Raw genomic sequence first — 19,404 nt, 5'->3', positions numbered from 1 at the left:
ATAATTATTAGAACATGCCAGGAAAGTAATAAATCGAGGATTATGACGTTATACAATAGTTAGCGTCATTGGGCGAAATCAACTTGCACACAGTGAACGTAATATAAACGAGTTATTCTGACTGCGAAAAAGTACTCATTTTTTTTTTTTTGAATCTTAGTATGTCAGATATGCTAGCGATGCGTTCTGGAAGACCATTTTAACCCTTTATAGCTCTTGGCAAGGCAGAGAAGTTAAATGCATGTGTTCGGTCGAATAGATGTTGAAAATCTATTTTGTTATTCAGGTGGTGGGAGGTGCGAGTCGGTTAGTAAGTGATACTGTTGATGCATGACGACTGTAGACTAGTTTGTGCAGTAAGCAGATAAGCGCGATTACCCTACGTGATTGTAAACTGGTGAGGGATAAGGACAACTTGATGTTAGTTACGCTGAAATGGCGGCTGTAATAATAGGAAATAAAACGTGCTGTGCGGTTTTGAATAGCTTTCAGGTATTTGATTAGATCCACTTGATGTGGTTACCAGATGGCAGATGCATATTCTAGTTGAGGGCGAACGAAGTTAAAAATGCGAGCTTGCGAGTAGAAATGGGTGCGCTATGTAGATTTCGCTTTAGATAACCGAGCGTGTGCGATGAGTTGGCGATTATATTTTCAATATGCGTCGCCCATGAAAGACTTACGGTAAGATAAACGCCTAGATATTTATAAGAAGATGTGGAGATTAGTGAAATCCTGTTGAGTGAATAATCATAGGTTGAGAGCGAATGCTTCCAACTGACTGTCATTATTTTGCATTTTTTCGTGGTAAGTGTCATTTGCCATGATCTGCACCAGCTAGTTACGTACTCCAGGTTCTGCTGTAGGATGACATGGTCAGTGAGAGAACGAATTTTGCGATAAATTACCAAGTCATTTGCGAACAATCGGACTGTTGATCTTATGTGATATGGGAGGTCATTAATGTATATTAAAATAATAAAGGACCGAAGGCGCTACCTTGACGAACGCCAGATGTGACGTCGCTAAGGGATGATGAAAAGTTATTGAAAACAGTGAACTGCTTGCGAAATGACGAAGTTTCGAGTCCAAGAGAGGGTTAGGTTGTCTGAATTAAGCCATGATAATTTAGCTATGAAGCGACAGTGGGCCACGCAATCAAATGCACGAGAGAAATCAATGAATATACAGTCAGTCTGGCAATCTTCGTCCATGTTCTTAAAGAGGTCAGAAGTAAGTTCTATTAATTGTGTGTCACAGGAGAACCCTTTTCTGAAACCGTGTTGGTGTGGGAAAACAAAACCGTTTCGCTCCAGGTGAAAGGTAACATTAGATTCCATTATGCGCTCTAGTAATTTGCATGGAACACTTGTTAGCTATATGGGGCGGTAATTAATGATACCAAATTTATATACGGAGATTACTTGACCAATCTTCAAGTCACGTGGAAATTGGCAGTGTCTAATGACTGTTTGATAAATGGTAGAAGATGATGCTATAGGCATCTCAGTGTGTTTTAGAATTTTGGTATTTATTCCGTCTAATCCTGAAGAAGTAGATACTTTGAGACTTTTGAGTAGAGATGCAATGCCTTCTATAGTGATGTCTGTTGCACTCATGAAAGGGAAATTGGTTTCTTGTGGGCTAGGTAGGTTGGAATAGTCTTCGTTAGTGAAAACAGATGTGAAAAAATTGTAAAAAAAAAACTGTTGCACAGTTTTACTGAGCAATGGGACATCCGGTTTGATCCAATAAAAAAATATTGTCAGACGTGCGTGACGGAGTTGGTTGGTTGGTTCATAGGAAGGGAAAGGCGCAGTATCTGTCACACTTGCTCTGTGGACACCTGAACCGCGCCGTAATGGAAGGGATGAAGGTGGGAGTGAAAGTGGATAGAGAGAAAGGGGAGCCGTAGTGGAGGGCTACGGAGTAATTTCGACCACCTGGGGATCTTTAACGTGCGCTGACATCGCACAGCACACGGACGCCACTTCGTTTCGCCTCCATCGAAACGCAGCCGCCGAGGTCGGGTTCGAACCCGGGTACTCCGGCACAGTAGTCGGGCGTCTTACCACTGTACCACCCCGGTGCGTGACGGGGAGGAGATGGTTTTCCGAAATTTGGCTGGGTTATTTTTCATGAGCGATTGAAAATAATGTGACAGGAATTTGTGCTTGGCTTTTCGGACGGCATGACAGTATGACGCTTCACATAACTTATGTTGTGCTTTTGAATACTGCGTGCAATGTTGCTTCGCTGATCTAAATGTACGAAGTGATTTGTTATACCAGGGATTAAATACGTTAACACGAATCTTTATCAGAGGGCTGTAATTGCGCATGAGTTTTGTTATTTTTTCCTTGTACAAAGACCAGTTTTTGTTAACAAACCGGCAGAAAAAATCGCGAAGAAACTTTTCAAAGAAACACTCCAGACCACGATTTATAGCATTGAAGTCAGCCTTGTTATAATTTAGGATTTGTTTAGGTTGAGCTCGACGTAAAAAAAAAGGGCGCATTAACTATTAACTGTATAAGTTCATGATCGCTGAATCCTTCATCAAAAGTTATATGACTCACGCTGTGCGGAGAAATTAAGATAAGGTCTTAAATATTAGCTTCTCGTGTAGGATGGTCTGCCAACTGGACAAACGAAAAGTCTAGTGTAAGTTGTACGAATTCATTGCAAGCACAGCAGTTACAAAATAAGTTACACCAATCAATTCCAGAGTAATTAAAATCTCCGTACAAAAAGATGTCAGAATTAGGAAACTTATTTCTAATGGTAATGATATTGTCATGAAGGTCGGGCACAAACTTAGGGGATTGTCTGGAGGTCTGTAGCAGACGCCCAAGATAGAGTTACCCAAGCGGGATGCTATTGCTACCCATACGATTTCTACCGCTCAGAGAATATCGATAAGAAAAGAATGAATGTTATCTTTAACTGCGAATAATACTCCACCACCCTTTTTGTTCGCTCTATCTTTACGGAAAATTAGAAACTTATTGCTATCCGACAGAACTTCTTCGCTAGCAACGTCAGGGCGCAACTAAGTCTCCGTTAAAAGCAGTACATCACAGTTTGCTATTATCGAGATATGAATATAGTTTAGTGCGTTTAGCGAAAAGGCTACGTATGTTCAGTCAGTTCAGTCGTTCAGTCGTGTCCGACTCTTCGTGACCCTATTGACCATGTCACGCCACGCTTTCCGGTCTCTCACTATCTTCCTAACATCACATAACTTCATCTGCAGTGCCTCGAGGATGCCATCTAACCATCGCGTTCGCTGCCTACTCCTTCTCCGACGACCCTCAACCTTTCCCAACATCAAATCTTTCTCCAGCGACTCCTCTCTTCTCATCAGATGACCAAAGTAGCTGAGCTTTAACTTTAGAATTTGACCCTCCAATGAGCAGTCAGAATTATGGTCGACAATATTCACTTATTTGATCTTCTGGCAGTCCAAGGAACTCTCAAGAGTCTTCGCAAGCACCACAATTCCAACGCGTCAATTCTTCGGCGGTCAGCCTTTTTCACAGTCCAACTCTCGCATCCATACATCACAACTGGAAAGACCATAGCACGAGTTATACGGATCTTGGTTGGCAGACTAATGTCTCTGCTCTTGACTAGGCGGTCAAGGCTAACCATTGCTCTCTTTCCCAGAAGCAGGCGTCTCCTAATTTCATGGCTGCAGTCTCCTTCCGAGGTAATCTTGGAGCCCAAGAAGAGAAAATCTGTCACAGCTTCCACTTCTTGTCCCTTGATGCTCCAGGACTTGATAGGGCAAGACGCCATGGTCTTTGTCTTTTTAATGTTGAGTTTAAGCCCAAACTTCTCACTCTCTTCTTGTACGTGCATCAGAAGTCTCTTGAGTTCCGCTTCACTTTCTGCCATTAAAGTGGTATCATCCGCATATCTAAGGTTGTTGATACGTTTTCCAGCAATCTTCACTCCAGCTAAAGACTCGTCCAGACCGGCCTTCCTCATGATGCACTCTGCATATAGGTTAAATAGGCAGGGCGACAGTATGCAGTCTTGCCTCACTCCTTTCTCAATTGGAAACCAATCAGTAAGACCATGCCCAGTTCTGACTGTGGCCTCTTGCCCTTCATAGAGGTTCCTGAGGAGACAGATGAGGTGAATTGGAACTCCCATCTCTTGGAGAGCTTGCCACAATCTGCTGTGATCTACGCAGTCAAATGCTTTCGCATAATCAATAAAGCAGAAGTAGATGGGTTTCTGGAACTCTCTTGCTTTTTCCATGATCCAGCGAAGGCTGGCAACTTGGTCTCTAGTTCCTCTGCCTTTGCGAAACCCAGCTTGCACGTCCGGAAGCTCCCGATCCACATACTGCTGCAGCCTACCTTGGAGGATTTTCAACATCACCTTGCTAGCATGCGAAATAAGCGCGATCGTGCGGTAGTTGGAACAATCTTTGGCACTGCCTTTCTTTGGAATGGGGATGTAAACTGACATCCTCCAATCCTGTGGCCACTGCAGGGTTGTCCAAATCTTCTGACATAATGTATGCAGAATGTTAACAGCGTCATGGTTGAGGTTTGGAAGCAACTCAGCTGGAATGCCATCAATTCCGCTAGCTTTGTTCTTAGCAAGGCTGGCTAAGGCCCATTCAACTTCACTCTTCAGGATGCCCGGCTCGAGATCAGTGATCACAACCGTCTTATGTTGGGTTTGCACATTCGGGTCCTTCTTCTACAGTTCTTCTGTGTATTCCTGCCACCTCTTCTTTATCTCTGCGGCTTCAGTGAGGTCCTTGCCTCGTTTGTCCTTTATCACGCCCAGCTTAGCACAGAAGCTTCCTTTGATATCTTTGATTGTCTTATACAGAGCTCTTGTGTTCCTTAATTGGCTGTTGTCCTCAACTGCTTGGCACTGTATGTTCAGGAAGGCATTCTTATCTCTCCTTGCTATTTTCTGAAAATCCGCATTGAGAACCTTGTATCTTTCTCTTTCCCCCATAACTTTTGCCATCCTCCTTTCCTCAGCTATTTGCAAAGCCTCTTCAGATAACCAGTTTGCTTTCCTGCATTTCTTTTGCTTTGGAACTACCTTAGTAGCAACTTCTTGTATTATATCAAGAACATCAGTCCACATCTCTTCGGGCTCTTTGTTTTCTAGATCTAATTCTTGAAATCGATTCCTCACTTCCACAGCACATTGTAATGGAACTTGATCCAGATTATACCTGAAAGGCCTTCTAGTTTTCTGCGTTTTCCTCAATCAAAGCTTAATCTTGGCAACAAGAAGCTGATGATCGGTGCCACAATCGGCCCCAGGCCTTGTTTTTACTGCTTGTATAGCGCTTCTCCATCTCTGCCGGCAAATAATATAATCGATCTGATTCCTGTACAGACCGTCCGGTGAAGTCCATGTGTACAGGCGCCTCTTGTGCTGTTGAAAATGAGTATTCGCTATGGTCAGGTTGTTTTCTTGACAAAACTCTACTAACCTCTGCCCAGCTTCATTTGGCTCACCAAGACCGAACTTGCCTGTAATTCCGGATATTTCTTCACTCCCTACCTTAGCATTCCAGTCTCCTATGAGAAAAACGACGTCTGATGATGGGGTGCGGTCTAAAAGGCATTGTAGGTCCGCATAAAATCTCTGAACGTCACCTTCTTCAGGAGTAGTGGTCGGTGCATAGAGTTGGATAACTGTTATGTTGAAAGGGTGACCTTGGATCCGAAGCGAAATCATTCGGTCGTTTTTGGGGTTGTACCCTAGCACTGCTTTGCCCATTCTTCTGTTTACTATGAGAGCGACCCCATTCCTTCTCTTGGATTCGTGCCCACAATAAAAGACATAATGGTCGCCGGAGTTAAATTCTCCCATTCCGGTCCACTTGAGCTCGCTGATACCCAAGATATCAATGTTCAATCTGTCCATTTCTCGCTTGACGATATCCAGTTTACCTTGCGTCATAGATCTTACATTCCATGTTGCTATGTGATACATCTCCTTGCAACATCGGACTTTCCGGTCGCTTCCCGACACATCCACAACTGAGCGTCCTTTTGGCTTTAGCCCAGCCGCTTCATTCGTCCTGGAGCTACTAGGAATCGCCCTTTGTTCATCCCCAGTAACATGTGGGACGCCTTCCAACCTGGGGGGCTCATCTTTCGGCGCCATATCATTAATGGTATTGTGACTGGCCATAGGGTTTTCTTGGCAGGAAATACTGGAGTGGGTTGCCATTACCTTCTCCAGTGAATCACATTTTGTCAGAACTTTCTGCCGTGACCTGTCTATCTTGGGTGGCCCTACACAGCAGAGCTCACGACTTCATCGAGTTTCGCAAGCCCCTCCGCCACGACAAGGCAGTGATCCATGAAGCGGCGGACATGGAATGAAATCGCTAGTTAGCTGGACTGGGGTATTGATAACTCGATTGGTTTTACGTTGTGACTATCTCGAAACTTCGGTTACTTGGTCAGTGTCAGAGTCATAAATATAAACTAAATCACACATGCGAAGTTTATCAATACTTAACTTGCAGGCTGTTTTTTTGGACCTCGCAAACTCTAGCAGCTTTTTTGTGGCTAGCCGTGTATGAAACGAAAAATCCCCACGTACAGCATAATCGGTGTCCATAAACTTCTTTACATTTTCCAGAATGAGTTGCTTAACCTTAAAGAATGTAAATTTAATGATGATTTTCCGGAATTCGCCAGCGTGAAACTGCCCTAGACGGTGTGCTCGTTGAATTTGTGTTGACTCGAGATTTATCCCAAGTTTATCGCAGCAAAGTTCAACTGCTTTCTGCAGTGGACCAAGTTTCAGACGACTCGTCCGCCACGCCAGAGAAAAGCAGACTCGATCGCCTGTTTTCGACGTCTTCACATCTTAATTCAATTTTGCAAAGCTGCGTGCCAATGATACCTAGGGTGTTAGGACCGGGCTCATACTCGGACGTGGTTTCCTTCGTCTTGGATTCAGCGAGGTTTACTTGAACCGCGCGAATTCGTTCAGCTCAACATCAACCGACGTGCGCCAGTGCTTGAGAAAACTTAATTAATTATGGATCTCGTTTTGTCCAGCTTCTATCCGCTCAACCGTAGCGAGTACAGTGGTCAGTATATCACCATTTTCCTGATTAAAACCTGAGTTTGTCTCCACATTGCCGCAGAGGACCAAAACAGCGTTACCAATACAACGAGCTGCTCTGATATCAAGCAATCCCATCACAACCAACAAGGCCCCTGAGCACGAAACCGCGAAGAAACAACGACTGCTTGTTCTAACACAACGGCTATCGTTTAAGTGACTAACCTGGAATAGCAGATGAGGTAAATGCGCCATACTAGATACGGTGTCGTGCCCCGCAGGGGCGACCGCTGGCTGCTGCTTATATCTCCTTTCGTCGTCGCTAATAGTGGCATGTGTACACGTAGTTGCCAGGACAGGTAGTGATCGACGGTTAAACTTGCCGTTTGCGTCCAATACTCGGGTTGTTTTGTCGCTGGCAAGGCACATGCTTTCGTTTAGACCATGACAGGCGCTGCAACAGCCACGTTGAGTATAAGGGTAATCTGGAATAACAGACGAGGTAAATGCACCATACTAGATACGATGTCGTGATGTACGCTTTTCGATACCAGGCGTGGCACAGTTAGTTATAAGGCAGAATTCTTGAATTTGATGCCCAGAATTGATGCGAACTCAAAAGAGCTCTTAGAGCACCCGATCCTTGCCGATGAAAAGAAATGGCAATTGACGCCTTAACGCGGGGAAAAACTCCGGTGTGAGATGGGTTAAACGACAATTTGTATAAAGCTTTTAAGCATGAATTAGCGTCTATATTGGTTCGGGTATTAGATGATGGTTATGAACGTAAGCGCCTGCCTCCTTCTTTCCTGTCTACTCACGCAGTCTGATTCCCAAAACAGATGATCGAGTCGTAATAATGCAGGTAACGGCCTATGGTCCAGTTAGCTTAACCAAAGTCGACTACACGATATACATGAAAGTACTGGCTAAAAGGCTTGAAACGGTTATGAAGGACATAATTGGAGCACATCAGAAGTGCTGTATTAAAGACCGATCAATTTTTAGAAATATTCACAAGCGAGAGGCGCACTGGATTGTAGCGATGCTCCTCACGTGGGCATTGAAATGTTTCAGCTCAATTTGGAGAAAGCTTTCGATCGAGTGCCACACGAAATTCTGTTTGCCATGTCGCAACACGTAAATGTTTGCACAGAGGGTGTCACAATAGCGTACAAGGACGGCACGATGCGGCTAATAATCTATATAAGTCAGTGGGACCGCGCATCGATGTGCAACGATCTGTGCGCCAGGGAGGCCTTCTCTCGCCTTTACTATTTAACTTGTACAGAGAAATAATTTGCCTGTAAATACTCGGGGATTGTTATATCGAAGAATTTAAACTACAAACGGCAGAGGTGAGACTTCTTGCTTATTCCGACTTCATTGCTGTTGTCTGTGCTGAATATGAGATCATTTTAAAAACTGTAGATATTGTAAAGCGTTTTTGTGCAGCCCCCGGCAGTGCTGTCAATTGGACCAAGTGCCTAGGAACCTAGCATGGTCCTTGGCCAGAGCACCCTGGTACTTTTGAAGCATGAAATGGCTTAGTACCGCCGCGAAGTGCACAAGTTTACAGCGACAGTCAGTCCTACTGGCAGAATCAAGTTATGGAAACGCGTGAAAGGACTGAGAGGGTGAAACATTGGGACTTGTTTGTTTGCTCAAAACTCTATGTGCAATATATTTTTTATTAGTAAATTGTGGTATGTGCAAAGCGTTCTGCACTGCTCGCGAGCGAATGTTCAAAAGTTACACCGCGGTTTGCTGTATTTGTGTGGGGGTCGCTATGGGAGAGGATAAGTCGTACAAACCTTTTACGTAGTGTTGGTAATGGAGGACTTGGACTGTCGCCTTTATACCTGAGGCAGGGTGTCTATCACTTCTGTTTCCTTCGAGATGTAAGGGACCCTTTTATATGCACTGTGATACAGATCAGGTTAAGCAAACATTTGGCCGAAAATGTTGTGTCTATCAAATATGTAAAAGCTGGTGTTGCTGGTTTTCTCAAGGAGGTCATGGCGGCCTGTCATTCTCATGCGAGTGCTGAGGATAAGCGAAAAAAGCTATATAAGGACCCTGAAGACATAGTTTTTCCTGTGCCTCTGTACCGCACCATATACAGTGGTAATCCCGGAAGCGTTATTTTAAAGCGCGTGGAGAGAATTCATGCGGCTCCAAGCGCAAAGTCAATTTTCATTAGGCTGCACATTGGAACCTTAGAGGCTAAAACTTGGATGGAAGAAAATTGGCTTACGTTTTCTGGAGTGTCCATTGCTTATTATGCAGGAAGCCCGAAACAATCGAGCACGCCTTCTTTGAGTGCTTGGACGGAGTGTTCTTTTGGGACATACTGCAAAGAACTCTGAAAAGAGCCCTGCCACTAGATTCCCGAGGAATTCGTTTCCTACCCGTAGAAAATGATGAAGACGTCCTTTCGACGCGGCGATGCTGATCTGATTGCACTGCATATGGAAGGCCTGCATGGCTGCACGACACGCCGACGTTGATGTACGGCCACTACTTCCACGAGTCCATTGCGAGGTTCATAGAAACCCACAAAAATGTGAACCCGGCGGCTGAATGGGTATCGATAATTGAGCAGCTTGTACACATTAAGTGGTCTTAGCCGCTTTACGTCAGCCAAGGTTTGGCTGATAGTTTAACACCTGCCCACGCTATGCGCATTGTTCACCAGCGCTGTCTTTCTGGTGTTGTGTTGTGATGTATGAATCTAAGCAGGCAATAATAAAAAAGTGGCGCAGTTAGTTAAAGCGCTCGACTGGGGTCCAAAGGATGGAGGTTCGATTTCCGGTGGACACGGAATTTATTTATTTATTTTTAACTATCATCCTCACGGTAGACAAGGGGAATCATGATGCGCGTTTCACGATCCTGGGAGGGACAACTTCATTGAAAGTGTAATATTTCTCAGACATTTTTCCGTAGTCGTTCTGAGCAGCCTCAGTGAATGGATGATGGCGATGGATTGATCAATATGGAAAAAATGTACTATATGCTTATGCCTATATGTACTTTGTTTACTGGTAATAATGGAAAAAAAACCTGGGCGTGGCGCAGTTGAATGGAGTGCTCGGTTGGGGTCCAAGGTATGGAGGGTGTAATCCTGGTGTCAACAGAATCTTTTTATGCTGATTACGTCGTCTTGACGTCATTTGATGAATGGCTATAATGTGACCGGACGAATGAACGGCGACAGAATAAGCCATGAAAGGCTTTCGCCTTAATATTTCAAAATTGTTAGTGAGAAACGTTTGGGCTGCGTACATAAAAAGAGGAAAGCAATATTTCGAGGCGAAATAAAAGCAGAGCTCCTTCCTTTTCGTCCTTGAAGAAAGGGACGAAAGAGAATTTGATGCCCTTTCAAATGCTAAAAAAGGCCACCGCTTCACTCAGAAAGAGAATGTCAAAGAACTAGACGGTCACGGCGATGAACCCATAACAGCCAGAGCGTGAGCACAGCATTACCATGGAGTGACGACAGCCACATCTTATCGGCACTGATGCTCAAAGTTGCGTGTAATGGGCTGAGTTGCTTAGAGACCAAATGCAACAAGTAACAAGGTAATGGGTGGGGCATCGAAACCAGCTATTCAGAAAGGCACAAAGTGTAGAGACAAACATTGAAAAGCAGTGTTTTTAATAGCCATGCTACATCGATAACCGCAGTAAATATTTCGATTTTGGCCTCTGTCGGGAACTGAAAAAAGCTGTGGCATTTTATCTCTGTAGGTTCACTACTCGCCGCCAGGTGCGAAGAATTGTGAGTGTAGTTTAGTAGGCGGGAAGATGTAATGTCTGGAGGTGTTCATTTCTCTTTTCTACTGAGTTCTCCTATCCGGCTTTAACACGTCTGACGAAGCAGCCCACTAACACCGTACCGCCATCGGTAGCAAGCGGGGCCTCTTCGTTAATTCCGGCCCGCGTCTCACCCTGCGGAGCGCGCGGCCACTCAATTTTTCTCGATCGGTTTCTTTCGTTTTTCATTTCTCCTCCTTCCTTTTCCTTATCGTCTTTTTTTTTCCTTCGTCGACGTGACACCTTGTTCCGTGTGGCCTGTCTTTAATCAGTTTTCAGCTCCACTTTCGTCGCCGTTTGTCGTGTTCTTTTAGCCAGCCTTTCTTTGTAGCCCTGGCTTTTCTTTAGCTCCCCTCATTTCGTCCCGGTTTATCTTTTTTCGCAACCAGTAATATCCATATCTACGATGGCGAAGCGGTTACGTCTCACAAAGACTGACTTGCTTCCCTTTTTCCACTTGGTCGCGCTTTCTCATTAGCTCGCAGTTTTCTTTTCTCTGTTGTCTTTCATCGCCATCTCACCCATCCGCCTCTCCTCTTTCCCTCATTCTATCTGCGTCTTGCCCTCCTATCGCTATTCTGGAGCGCGGTCAGAGCGTCGCCGCTGCTGTGCCCCACTTCTCACCCCGGGAAACCTACAGGCTTCAGCTTTCTTATTTTGCAAGGAAACGCGCCTGTGTGTATATTTTTCTAGTTTTTCTTTTATGCCGAAACGATCCAGGCCTGATTAATTGGGCGGGGTTGCTGCCCGCGTCGCTAATTAACGCTGGCGTTGAGCGGCGCCCAGTGACGTCACAAAGGAAAGCGTCCATCTTCCTCGGTGTTATCTTTGCTTGCTCCCTTCTTTGCGAACGGTCTCATTGTTCAGGGCTGGCCAGAGAGGGCGAACGCATCGCCCGCTTTGTCCCAAAATGTGTGCTCGCCCCTTTGCGTGCGCCTCGAGGCTGCTCATGCGTGAGCCTTAGGAGAAGCACAGAAGGTGTCTAAACGGAACTCTTGGGAACAAAATGGAACAGTCATGAAACAACAGTATCATCAATTTACCTTTGCTATGTGGACAGACTTTATTACGCTGACTGCTCCTGTGACGACACACGGACGCGTAGGAACTGCGCACATAGCGAGGTCACCACGCGGTGCAGAAAGAAAACACTAAACAGCCGCGAAAGTTTTGCTAAATTCAAATGCTATTGTTGCCAGCTTATATTTAATTATATTTGCAAAACGTGCTCTGGGTTGGAAATGTTTAGCATAGCGTATATCTTATGTGTAGTGGAAAAAAAAGTCTGGTGCTCTCATTCCTAGGCAACAATGAACATTTTCAATGACTATAATTTTACATACCTGTGCCTGTGAACCTCAGCCAAGGATAGCAGAAAAGAATAAATTGTGTTATGAAATGCTGCTATTTAGGAATCCACCTTTGCGATAAAGCAACGCAAGAAGCCATTTCTTTGCACAAATCAAGGGAACCTAAGGAAGGTAACGAATATTGCCGCTTTTGTACGACTGCTTGTCTTTGACGTCACCTGAGGTCGAGTTGCTTATGCTTCTGTTTTTTTGCGCTCGACTGCAGGCTCACGGTCTTCAGATGGGACCAATGTGTGCTCGATCATCCTGACCTTCATCTCACTGCTGGTCATATCCTTCACCTTTCCGTTCTCACTCTTCTTCTGCATCAAGGTAAGTCACTGCTGCTCTTAACTTATACGCTAGCTGTAGAAATCGGGAATGCCTGTTGAATTTATGCGCTTCGTTTGCTATTGCCTAGTCACGATTTATGGCTCTTGCCTGGAGGTATGCAGCTCCAGACAAGAACCATATTCTGTCCGCACACCAGTGAATATAGTTCCTACTGTCACTGCTGAGTTGGAATAGAAGTTTCGTCCTTTTAACAATTTGAGTGTTTTTCCGTATGCGCTTTTCTTTTCCGGTGCCCGTGAATATTTCAGAGTCCCAAACTATCGGTGCTGCTTTGAGATTTCTGAGGTGTCTGCATATCTGCGAGTGGCTTGTTATTTATGGGCTTATAATTCAATCTTACCAAAGGCATTTTTGCTTTATTTTTACGAATGTGCGAGTGATTTAGAAAGACGTGCTTTCAATTCATTCTCAGTTTCAGGAAATCCACTAGGTACAGAAAGCCCAGGCTTAAGGCATTAAATTCTGAAGCTGATGTATCTCGTGGCAGTAAACACAGTAGTGTTTTCTTAGTTTCTTCGAGTGTTCACTGACATCGCTGAAGCGCATAATCTTTGGAGACCAAAACCAGCGCAAAAACAATCAAGTGCCCATGAAATAGCATGCTTGTGCCTATAAAAATGCAGTTATGATACCTTTTTGTGCCCATATTTTTTATTGGTCAACTCAATGTACCCGACAGACCACTGTTGAGGGGAATAGATCGTTGTCATTTCAAGCGCTCGCAGAGTTCCTTCAGTCTCTTCTTCTTCTGTATCAACCCTTGCCGCAATTCAGTGCTAGTGCGCAAGCCTCCCTTTTCTGCAGTGTTTGCTATTACTTGCTGTTCGGTATCCTCACGAAGAGCGCAAAAGAAGATTGCTAACACTTATTTTCGTGCAGGTTGCAGGACGTCAATATGTTACCGAATTAGTTACGAGTAGAGCCACCATGTGGCTTTCAGACAAAGTAACGTTGGATACAATGGGATATGCATACAAAACGACCTCGTGAAAACTCGCTATAACACGTCGAGTCACGCTACAAGGAAGAAACGATTAGTTCACGCGTTTTCTGTCTGTTCCCGTGTGTGGCTACCCAAACCATTACCGCCGCTTATATCCATAAACAGGTGCTACTCTTCATTGTTTACATATATGCAAGCGCTAGACTTAACAAAAGTTCAGCCCATTTTATGGCGCTGCCTGGGCTCCTTGCATTAACTGAAGTTGCTTTTACTGCGCCTAGCACATGCTTTTCGCGTATTCGAGCAGTGCGCCGGTACTTCTAGCCATTAGCCGCCACTATTTTGCGCCTGTAAAGCGTGCTTCTTTACGGCAAGTGTTAGTGTGTGGGAAAGTCATTTGTGGCGAAGAGCGTTCGGTGTTCCATGCATACAACAACGTTTCGGTGAAGCCCATCAGTAGGTTTTGACGCGAAAGCTTTATATGTCTCTTGAGTCATGAGCAACGAAATATGAGGCTGAGTGCCGATGATGGTAGTAAATATTAGATTAGTCAAGCAGGATTGGGATGCCATCACCCCGGAGACCGATCAGGAAACGGGCGTCAACTCCAAAAGGGCCTTCAAATCTATTACATGATATTACAGTCTTTAAAAGCACATTGCAAGTGAATTACGTATGATTAAGTTAGTTTAGGATAGATGGCAGAGAGTTAAGGGTGGGTTGTGGTAGATTACGATTAAGTTGTAATGGGGTACATTTTATTTGACTGTGGGATATTAAAGGCGAATTGTTGCGAATTTTAAGTGATTTACTCTTAATTACGATGAATAACGATGGATTGATAGTGAATTGCGTTGGCTTATGGTGGGTCGTGGTAAAGTATGGTAGGATAAAATGAATTGCGAGGAATTGTCCCGGATATGTGTTGGATTATTGCCTACTGAAATAACATAGATGAAGTTACAACAGGGTGAATTAAGGACGGATTACAGTTGTGTGGAGAGTGGAACAAAAAGTAGTGAATGCTGTTGCCTTCACAGCACGCAACTGACATTAAGTTCCATCCTTAACTTGGTACAGATTGTCTTTTTTCAAAATATAAGCCTGGAATTTTCGATACGCATGGTTTTTGCGAGCAGCTATAGCATATGTCAAAATCAGGGGAATAAGGTTCAGTAAAAAACCTGGTTACAGAAATTTCAGTACTTCTGTTGTTACTATTACAGTCTTAGCCAGCAGATAATAACGGATATCTCGGATTTCAGAATTTTGTAAAAGTGATTAGCTGTGCGCAGGAAGGGCCGCCTGCACACGTCATTCGTTGTCTTGCGTTATGCGATTATATATACCCCTCTCCGGAGAGCTGCTCACCGCACCGCGCTGTTCTAGCTCCCGGCCCCGAGTGTGCGTGCGACTGCCTGCCCTCTGCAAACACGCGATTTTCAAGTGACAATCACGATGGCATAAATTTTGTTGCCCGAAAGCCCAGAACGTAATTGCGATTCTGAATATAGAGTGTTATGTGGCTGTTTATAACGTGCGGCTACAGATATCCCATTACAAGTGAGCGCCTCATTAGTAAAACTTTTAAGTGTCAGAATTATTTAGCCATGTTAGTAGTTACCATGACACGTCTTTTCTGACCTCTCTCCCCTCTGCACGGAACTCCAGTGCCGGAAAAGCCAGCTTGATGCCTCAAAAAGATTATCATTAAAGCTTATGTCGTGCTTTGCCGAAACGTCCTACATGTTTTATTTCTGAGGATATAGCTAGGTTTTGAAAGCTTGTTTTTGAGCTCCAGAAGAGAGCAATACAAGCGTGCAAATGTTCTCTCGCTCATTATTGTGCCCGAATAAAGAGAATAAGATCGTTTATTTGTGAAATTGAATGTAAAAGTGTATGTGCAGTTCCTCAATTTGAGTACTTTCCTTGGTTTTGGATACCTTCGGAGCTTGTCGAGAACAAGATATGACACGTTTGGCTCCAAAATGAAATCGCCAACACGCAAATTTCTATTTTGTTTTGTTAGTTAACAGCAAGGAACCCCTTACGGCAATCCGTTTGACGGTTAAGCCAGGCGCAGCAGGGTCATTAAAGAAGCTTCAAAATGACACCTCGAAATAGAGTGCCAAAAGATTTTGGGGGATATTAAATTCCACGCCACTTCTGTGCCTATTCATTTGACAGTGGTGCTCAGTGTAATTACCAGTTCTACAGCCTTGCGCGTCAAATGTTTAAATATATATAATTGGGTTAATTGGAAAGGTGAAGAGACTATAGGGAAAGGAGCGTCAGGGAGAATACCTGAATACCTCTAGCTCGTCTTTCTCACTCTCACGTCCCGCTAAACAGGTCGAGAGCTTTAATTGTGGGAAACACTGAAAGACACTCGTAAAGGTTATCTAGTTTTCGTCTCTAATAATTCATGCTGCCTCGGCACATTAAATTACGTTCAGCCAAAGAGCTTTGGTGCACTATAGTGCAGCTGTCAGCTCTTAGTGGTTCCGTTTTGACTGTACTGCAGTTATGTGCTATTGTTTTCTCTCGCCGTGCGTTCCGGAAGTTAGCAAGTAGTTTATGACCTTCATCAAACAGTTTCCTACGGAGGACCAGGGAATCACATGTGGTATTTCCAGCTGTGGGATCAAGCGACGGACGGGGGAATGCCAGAGACTTAACTTGGGGAACTTCAGCAGTTGCCACAAGATAATTTCGACAGCAACATTATTGCATCATATGCGCCATTACTATTTAACCATATTAACCCCATCTACACCTCTTGGAAAGTGGGGGAGGAGTCGACGCTGAAAACTAGTTGCACTAATTGGGGCGATAGCGAATTTTCATGCTTGCCACTAATGCCCGGGGCGGGGATAGGTTCCTTTCTAACATCCCTGCGTAGTTTAGCGTGCACATGCTTCGTTCTTGACCAAACGCACTCACCGTCCTGAGCAGCGCTTTATTTAAAGCAGTCTGCGGCATACATGAGGGAATATCCCGCAGGAAGATTGCACACACCAGAATGTTCTGCGCCCTATCTTGTCGCTCATACCAGATATGCTCAATAGGGCTGAGCAGCCTGTGGAATGTAAGGGAGGGGAACTTGCATTCCGTTGTTCAGAAGTACTCAGTTCGTGTCTTCCTTCTGTCCGTCGTGCACTTTTTTGCACTTTTTTTCATCATTAATGTTCAGTTCTAAGTCGCGCATTCCCGAGCAGCAAACACCGCTTACTACATAGCCCGATTAAGAGTGCACGCTATGATAGCGTTTCATTTAGGAACTTTGAATATCTTAGAATAGGAACTTCGAAGACAAAGAAGTGTCCTTGCTGAGGTGGCTGCTCATTGTTCGAGTTAAAACCTTACCTCTCGCGTAAATACGATCCGGAAATTAAAAGAACTGATTTCTCAGAGTCTGAGAAAGTTCCGAACGCTCATGTCTCCTCTGGCTGTGTGGAATATTCATCGCATAATTCCTGCCGCTGAACTGTGCTCCGAGACTAGGCCTAGTGCCTTTGGGGCATGCTGGCGGAGGTATCTTTGTCGGCGCCGCCTTTCTCAACGACATTGCCGACCGCAATATTATTGATATCCGAGCCTGGGTCCCGACTTCTGGTTCCTGCTCCTGGTTCACCGGCTGCAGAACACATCCTGCCGTCTCAAAATGCACATCAGGCCGTGAGTACTCTGTTCCCAGGGCGGAGGCCGGGAACGGCTAACCAGCCTCCACTTGGTTATAGAATTTCCACCAATGTGCGTGAGCAGCCGAGCACGCCAATGGGCATGTCTTCACCGCTACCATATCGGCGGCGGGCACAGCGCGGTGCTCAGAAGCGTCCTTAAGAAGATAGTGCGCTAGAGTCTTCTTCCGCAAACAGCAGTTTACGAGGCAAGCGTTGCTGTACAACGACTGATAACCCGGTATTTTCGGTACCCGGATCAGCATCCTATAAAGTGACAATTAAGGCTCTGATGACCAAGTGCCTTACAGAGATACCGAATAGAGTCCTTCAGGCGAACCTGGGCGCATGTCTTGGAACCAAGGGTTTCCGTGGTTTCACCGCCAGGAAGAAGTCGAATACCATTGCTGTGTGGTGCCCGAGTTTGGCTGCTGTTGAGTGTCTGCAAACACTTAAGTGTATTTTAGTAACAAGCGAAGTCTCGATTCCGGTCCAGGTCTATCTTGTTGATGGCTCCGACCTACAACGCTGTTTGTCTATAACGTAGACGTTGACGAAGACCAGGCTGCACTTCAGTGTGAGCTCTACTGACCTACTCATCGTGTGATCCAAGCTCATCGCATGGAAAAGGGGCGCTCTTGCATCGTCACCTTGCAAGGCGCTCGGACTCCCCCAACTCGCCTATTATAATATGGCTGCATTCTACACCCTCAATCATATAATCCGAGTGTTGGCTACGGTTATAGCTGTTTCCGAGCTGGCCATATGCACATGTCCTGTCCTTTTACAACACCAGATGAAGCTATGCCAGAAGAAACAGTATCTTACGTGTACAGACTTTGCAAGGCTAATGGTCATGAGACGACCTCTCCAACTTGCCCAACAAAACAGAAGCAACTGAAAAGGTCCTTCGTGGAATACAGAGGCAGTGGTCTCAATATGTTAGTTCACTAACGGTTCAGACATTCAACAGATTTGAGGCTCTCCAGTTGGACGACGATGATTGGCCACGGCTATGAGAGACCTAGCCACCGGCAAATCTCTACGCCACATGCATACAGCGCTAAAGTAAGTGCACAACGTCGTCACAAACAGGGTAGAAAGGTGACGAACATGCCGCAACCTCCGCATGATGATGTGACGGTTGACAATCAAATTGAACTGCTTTTAGCGGAGGTTTATAAGCTCCGCAAACATCGTGAACTGCTTGCTGGTCGTAGGTGAGAAACGGAATCCCAGACAGCAATATCAATGCTGCCTCGCCAACGAATATATCCCATGCTCCTGTGTCGTTCACTGATTCCCACAAGTCTCCTGCCGCCCTGCCTGATAACTCTGCGACATCTTTCCTGAGGTTTATGGTCACTAAGTTATCTAACCAGACATCTGTGCGTTTGCGACACCTGACACATAATCAAGATGGCTACTACAAGTGATCGCGGTGTGCTTCAGTGGAACTGTAGAGGGCTCTCCACAAAGGTCGGAGAGATCAAATCCCGTCTTCGCATGAACAAGTTCCATGTATGTCCTCTGTTATTGCAGGAGACCGACGCGTTGCCATCCATTCCTGTTTCAGTGAATACGTGTCTCCTTCCATGTGCGGCCGACGTGTGCACATGGATACTCCTCCAGGAAAGGTAGTTGTGTATGTTTACACACGATTTTTTCAGGTCCACCTTCCTCTGGAAAACTGGTGTACTCCATATCAGAAGGTAGTTGCAGTGGCAGTCCGGTTTAGTAAGGCAACAGATGTAGTTCCGTCAGTATATGTCAGACCTGGCGGTGGCTCTCCCTCCCACATAAACCTGGGATGGTTATTGAATGTTACGCAACAATACCCGGGATGTCCAGTGATGGTGATGACTTCAATGCACCTCACCCGGACTGTGAGTGCTCCACTTTAAGTCCTCGCGGCAGGAGAGTGCGGGAGGCCATTACAGATGCGTTGTTTATTATCCTGAACCATCCCGATACATCGACGAGGGCTGTGCTTCACACTTGAAGTGAAGCATACGCTCCAGATCTTACGTGGTAATCAGGGTCCGGCACTCCCTCGCGGCACTTGGAGCCGGACTCTAGGGAGAGTCCGGCCCGATGTTACGCCGCAAGTGTTCACTTGTCCACTGGGACAATTCCAGCGCCATTCATCACAGTCACTCTGTGGAGTCGACACCATCGCTTTTAGAAC

General features: G+C 45.2%; 1 protein-coding gene across 1 annotated transcript in view; it reads left to right on the top strand.

Annotated features, from left to right (window-relative positions):
* The window catches only part of LOC146184890 (band 7 protein AGAP004871-like), a 343,551-nt gene that overhangs the window by 75,170 nt on the left and 248,977 nt on the right, over nt 1-19,404 (top strand). Inside the window, exon 2 of the mRNA XM_084609524.1 lies at nt 12,466-12,572. Coding sequence (XP_084465650.1) covers nt 12,466-12,572 — 107 coding nt within the window. The remainder of the gene's footprint in view (nt 1-12,465; nt 12,573-19,404) is intronic.

Source organism: Amblyomma maculatum, chromosome 7 (assembly GCF_055883805.1).
Source record: "Amblyomma maculatum isolate TAMU_Amacu chromosome 7, ASM5588380v1, whole genome shotgun sequence".
Classification (NCBI taxonomy): domain Eukaryota; kingdom Metazoa; phylum Arthropoda; class Arachnida; order Ixodida; family Ixodidae; genus Amblyomma; species Amblyomma maculatum.
Note: the sequence above shows the minus strand (reverse complement) of the source record. Positions and strands in the feature narration are given on the sequence as shown.